The 5,878-nt window shown below is 36.5% G+C and overlaps 1 protein-coding gene across 2 annotated transcripts in view; it reads right to left on the bottom strand.

The window, feature by feature from the left end:
- Positions 1-5,878, bottom strand: part of LOC111869277 (sorting nexin-6) — a 32,090-nt gene that overhangs the window by 3,277 nt on the left and 22,935 nt on the right. For both annotated transcript variants that reach the window (XM_023860672.2, XM_023860673.2), the window contains 2 exons: positions 1,705-1,768; positions 810-895 (listed from right to left, as the gene is read on the bottom strand). In XM_023860672.2, coding sequence (XP_023716440.1) covers positions 810-895; positions 1,705-1,768 — 150 coding nt within the window. The remainder of the gene's footprint in view (positions 1-809; positions 896-1,704; positions 1,769-5,878) is intronic.

The following is a 5,878-nucleotide window of genomic DNA, read 5'->3' as shown; positions in this document are numbered from 1 at the left end:
TTGATATTCCTGCATCCTCACAAGCTTTTGTGATTTGGCCAACCAAACATATTTTTATACCAGACATGTTTTTTCCTCCATCAACTGTCACGCACTGCAGATGGTTCCAGTCCAAATTATATTCTGTTAGTGTTTTTTGTATTTCTTTGAAGATATCATCTCCTGTTGTAGTGCCATACATGCTGTGAAGTGATGCTAATTCCTGTGTGACGTTAGATTCATCGTCGACGCCATGAAAAAATACTAATAGTTGAGAGGTATTACAAACATCAGTTGAAATCTATGAACAAGTATTTTTTTACCAGTACTCACTGGAAAATTAGTTCAATCGGCAAATGTCTGTACAATTCTTTCGCGGGCTGGATGTGGCCTGTGGGCCGTAGTTTGGAGACTCTTGGGGTAGACTATCGGCTCATGGGGGAAAAGTAATATTTTGTTATAATTTATACAACTTTAAAATGTTGGATGCTGAATACTGTAACTTATATTATGTATAAATAGGTATAAATTCTTTAATAAAAATTAGCAGTTGCACTTAGCCTATGAAACCTACATTTCTGTATGTACATATTGCCTACTAAGTAAACTTATATTACATTAAACAAATAAGTTTACAGGATGAAGACAATAAAGTAAATAAGTTTACAGTGGAGTTTTGAAGAATCTGTAACACTGTCATACAAGAGGCTACCCAGCACCGACTAAAGGTACACAACAAGTTGAAAACGAATGAATTAAATGCTCAAGATGAATCAGGCTTTAGAATTAACTTCTTTCATAACTGCAATTAAGCAAATGTTCTAGCAAACCTTGGCATGTTTTAACTCTAGCTCGGCAAGGTCAACCAAGTTCTTCCGGAATGCTGCAACTCGTCTCGTCTTAAAGTCCATCAATTCTGAAATTAAATATTAAAAGTGAAGTCTTAAATACATAAAATTCAGTCATTTACAGTGTTTTCCTATTTACATTTACTTTTGTATTCCTAAAAAACTCTCACTGAAACAAGGAACTCCCACTTACAAGACAAATTTGTTGCTATTAGATCACGACATGGACATCAATACTTTCAATCTAGCATCATAACTTACAAGACCTACAATGGAAATTTGCAATTGCAACTTCCTTATTGGGATTCCATTTCAACATCAAGCACAATCAGACCATGTCTAAAATATATTTGGGAATATGTCATAATCAAATAGTAATGTGGACTGTCATATCTTCTTTAGAAAGTTACTAGATTCTAATTTCAGCATATAATGAGAACCAAAACTGCCATACCACAGATCTTGTTGAACATAACTAGGCTTTTCTGTGAGCAAGACTGCCTAATCAAAATGCAACATAGTCTAAACACGTTTTAGACAGAGTATCATCTACAAATTTAAAATTTGTTTAGCAAAAATTCCATACTGTCACATGATGGAGTGATGATAAACAGGGTTTGGACTGGTAACTGTATTTCCTGCACACTTTTACAACTCACGACTACACTTTACAAATCACTATCACTACTGTTCTCAGTCACATTCCTTGGTAATGGCAAATGATATTATATTATTAGTAGGAACAAAATTACTGTAAAATATTTTGTGCCTTACTTTTCCCAATTTTCACTTAGCATGCAGCATTAAGCATTCCAGTTTCTAGGACATCAGTGAATGGATTTAAATATTTCAGCTTATACATCTCTTTCTCACTCACCTTCTTTTCCTTTGTCTGACATCTGTTCAAACTTTTCACATGCTTGTTGCTGTGCAAGCTCGGCCTGTTAAAAGTACAAACTTTTAATTTATAAAAATCTGAAAAATACTCAACATGCAGTATTCCTTATATAAAATACTGAAACAATGTTGTCATTAATTACATAAATTAAAAAAAAGAGGTAAAGCTACCCATGTAACAATCCGTGGAGGGCCATAGGGTTGTGAGACGCCGAGGCTCCCACATTTCCTAGACAATTGGTTAACAGGTGGTGGTGAGTTGTCAGCCGTATGCACCAACCACTCTTTAATCCCCGCCCCAGGAAGGTTCCTGGTACTCATTTCCGTTAGAGGCTGAGTTGACCCCAGGGCCGTAGTGCACTTGGAGGGATTAGGTCAATCAAAAAATCCAGTGACCTAATCAGGAATCAAACCTGAGACCTTCCAGCTTGTAGCATAGTGCCTCAACCAACTATGCTACCACTGGCTCCATATAAATTAAAGGAGAACAGAATTAAAAATAGTAGCCAAAATGAGGTAAAGTAGTAACACAACAAGAAAAGATGGTCAAATTAAGGACACATGGTCTGGACTTGTGTTATGCATGGAAGAAAATAAAAATTCCTTTGAGATCGTCAGAGTGAAGATATGAATACTTGACTTGGGGGGAGAGGATAAGAAAATGTGGAGAAAGATGTAAGACGAATGCTTATGGGAGGCCAGATGAATGTGGATGATGATGCCATAAGACAATCCACCCAGGTGGAAATGTCAGTGAATGATGTTTACAACAAAATTAATATTATAAAATAGTTCAACTTTTACAGTTCACATATACCAAACAAATATCAAACATTGCGCAATGATACATGTACAGCCAAGCATATACAGCCACTCCAAAACCTCAAATTCTTTCAAACTATTCAGTATTCAACATTCAATATACTAACATTCCTAAAATGCCATTTGGTAGCTCATAAAATCCTGCAACTAAAGGTCCATTTACTTATTACTCATATTGTTACTATGGAGTAGATTGTAAATTTGCAAGAAATAACAAATTGTCAATGAATAATCCGTCGAGGGAAACAATTCAAAATTGCAAGAAATAATTAAAAAAAAAACTAAAGGTAAAGTTACCTCTGTGTCTAAGCCCCATACCATGAGAGTGTAGGTAATGTTCTGTGTGTCATATCTCAGTCACCAAAAGAAGGTGTCAGCATTATAATCTGCCTGATCTACCCTTGGGGAAAGAGCCTCAAGCACCCAATGGATAAGCGGGACAGAGGGCAGGCTCCAGGACCAGACTGGATGCAGCAGCTATGTCAAAATGTAATTTCCCATAATAGCGATCAAACTCTGGTAAGACTTATTATTTACTATTCATTTTTAAATACTTCGTTACATTTCACAATTTTATGATGGGATTCTACATTATTTGATGTCATTTCTGGTTTAAGAATCCAAAAGCATATCCCTCTAGAACTTCCCCCTCCAGTCGAAGCACCTGTGAAGTTCTCAAACATCTCCTGCTATCACTTTGGTAACTGACTGTTTTGTGCTCATACAGTCAGATGTGAGTACAGCTATTCATGTGAGATGTCAGGTTCTCACAGCAGTGACCATGAAGAATAATGTAATCTGGGAAGTCGCACTGTGCATGCTGGTAGATAACTGCAGATGTTTTAAATGAATATGATGCTTCGGTCTTCAGGGTTATACACTGTAAAACCCTTTGTGGCACTATGTTCCTCCAAAGCATCAGCAACAATCTACCACACTACATGTTATCACATTCCAGAAGACAATACTCTTTGAAGCTGTTAATGTTTTTAAGTGATGTAAAACATTCTCCACATTACGAAATAAAAGGACATAAGAAGGGGACCTAGGGGGGCAGGAAAGAGTTAAGCAAGTACTATACAATCTAAGACTACTAGAACTGACAAAATGTACACCCATTCATTTCTCCTGCAGAAAATCTGAACAAACGGTGCAAAGTGATAACAACCATACAAATGTGAACATTTGACATAAAAATTGCATGCATGAAGAAATTTAGAGCATATTTAATTCAGGGAATGCTTGCTATTTCTCAGTTCAGAATCTTTTGTCTTCCCATCGGCTATCTAAAAATGTAAAGATTAAAATACACAGAACTACAGGGACATTTTTAATGCTATTGACGAGTTCACGGCTCTGCACTTCACCGCAACTGGTCCAATGTTGGCCACGAAGCACATGTGAATTTTGACAATGAAGTCTAATGCAAGAATGGCAACAAAATCGCTAAACCATCCAGTGAAAGTTTGTCTGGTGTGCTGTAAGTGCAAGAAGAATTGCTGTATGTGTATTTTTTTAACAAAAGAATCAATTGCGAAAGATAATAATGTGTAGAAGGATAGCATTTTCACCACCTCCTGTGATCTGTGAATAAGGGTTAGAACTTCCATTCATTTCAAATGTTACTGGCATGCTGAGTCATCGTCAAAATTCGCATGTGCTTCACAGCCGGCGGTGCTCCAGTAGCGATGAAGTGCAGAGCCATGAACGTGTCAATTTTATTAACACCCTGTATAATCTTGGGTATTCTTTTGTATAACTGCAAAACTTGGTCTCTCACATTAAGGGAAGAATGTAAACTGACGATGTTTGAGAACACAGTGCCAAGAAGAATATTTAGGTGTAAGAGTGAGGATTTTAGGGGAGAATGGAGAAAACTGCATGATCACAAATTTCATAATTTGTACTCTGTCACTATATATATTATTAGGATGCTCAAATCAAGGAAGATGAAATGGGCATGGCATGTAGAACACATGGGAAAGAATATAAATGCATGTACAATTCTAGTCAGCAAACCTCAAGGAAAAAGACCTAGACATGGATGTGATGGGAATATTAAAATGGAACTGAAATAAGACAGGAAGGTGTGGATGGATATATCTGGCTCAGGTTATGGACTGATTTGGAGTGGGTGCTTCCTGTGAACATTGCAATGAGCTTTCAAGTTTGATAAATGCTGGATATTTGACTAGCTGAGCAACTATTAGCTTTAAAAAAACTCTTCTACATGAGTTTTCTGCTGGTATTTTCTCTATTACAATCTCTTGCTTAATAAAGTGAACACAATATGCAATCATGCTTGTCATGTATAAATCTGGATATTCATATTACCGTTACCATTAGCAATGGCAAAACATGCTGTGAGACAGTTCAGTTTCAAAACACTCAAACAGCAATGGTAATAACACTGCATTCTGCAAGCCACAGTTATCTTGGAGAAACCGTATAGTTTCTCTATATTAGGAAATAGATCTATGCTGTAAGTTTCATATAGATTCAGCACTAAAACAGAACATGAAATAGTCAGTCCAAATGAATACACAAAACATGCAATTATTCTATAAACAAAAGTAGGTAAACCAAAGCAAGACTAGTGTCCGTAATAATCCGTAACTATGCAAATATAAAACCAGAATAATTTGTCCAATAGGCTGCACATAAAACCTCAACACATACTACAAGACAGTTACATTCACAAATTACTTGTTTGGACCAGTAAAGGAAAGGAATTTTTGGTTATACGCATGCCAGTATTCCAACATATGTCAGGAGTGGTAGAATGTTGTATACTTAGTCTGATTTTGCACATTCATAATACAGGACAGGTTACCTCACAGCTGAAAATTCAACTGAAAACTGAACATAAAATCCATTAACAAAACAATTTCTGTGCATCCGCTACTTTACTGTGTAAAATAACACACTTTAAAAAAATACATAACTTCCACAAAGCATTTCTATACAGTTGTAACAATTGTACAGGGTGGGGCACAGAAACTTCCTTTTTTTGAAGGCGAATAAAAGAAAAATTATTGCTGATAGACAAAATTTATGTTTAGCTAATGAAAGAACATGCTTTAAAGTTTTAAATCATGTAGTTTTAAACAAAATATCTTGAAGGGGGTGACCACCGTTCTCTATGCACTGATGCAACCGTTTTCTGAAGTTCCCCTCTGAATGGTCCAATATGCGCACCGGAATTTTGGCTACTTCCTGCCGAATAACATTCTCCAGCTGAAGCAGGTTTGTGGGGCAATGTTTAAAAACCTCTGCCTTGAGGTATCCCCATAAAAAAATCACAGGGCATTAGATCAGGTGAGTGCGCTGCC

Source organism: Cryptotermes secundus, unplaced genomic scaffold (assembly GCF_002891405.2).
Source record: "Cryptotermes secundus unplaced genomic scaffold, Csec_1.0 scaffold124, whole genome shotgun sequence".
Lineage (NCBI taxonomy): Eukaryota > Metazoa > Arthropoda > Insecta > Blattodea > Kalotermitidae > Cryptotermes > Cryptotermes secundus.
Note: the sequence above shows the minus strand (reverse complement) of the source record. Positions and strands in the feature narration are given on the sequence as shown.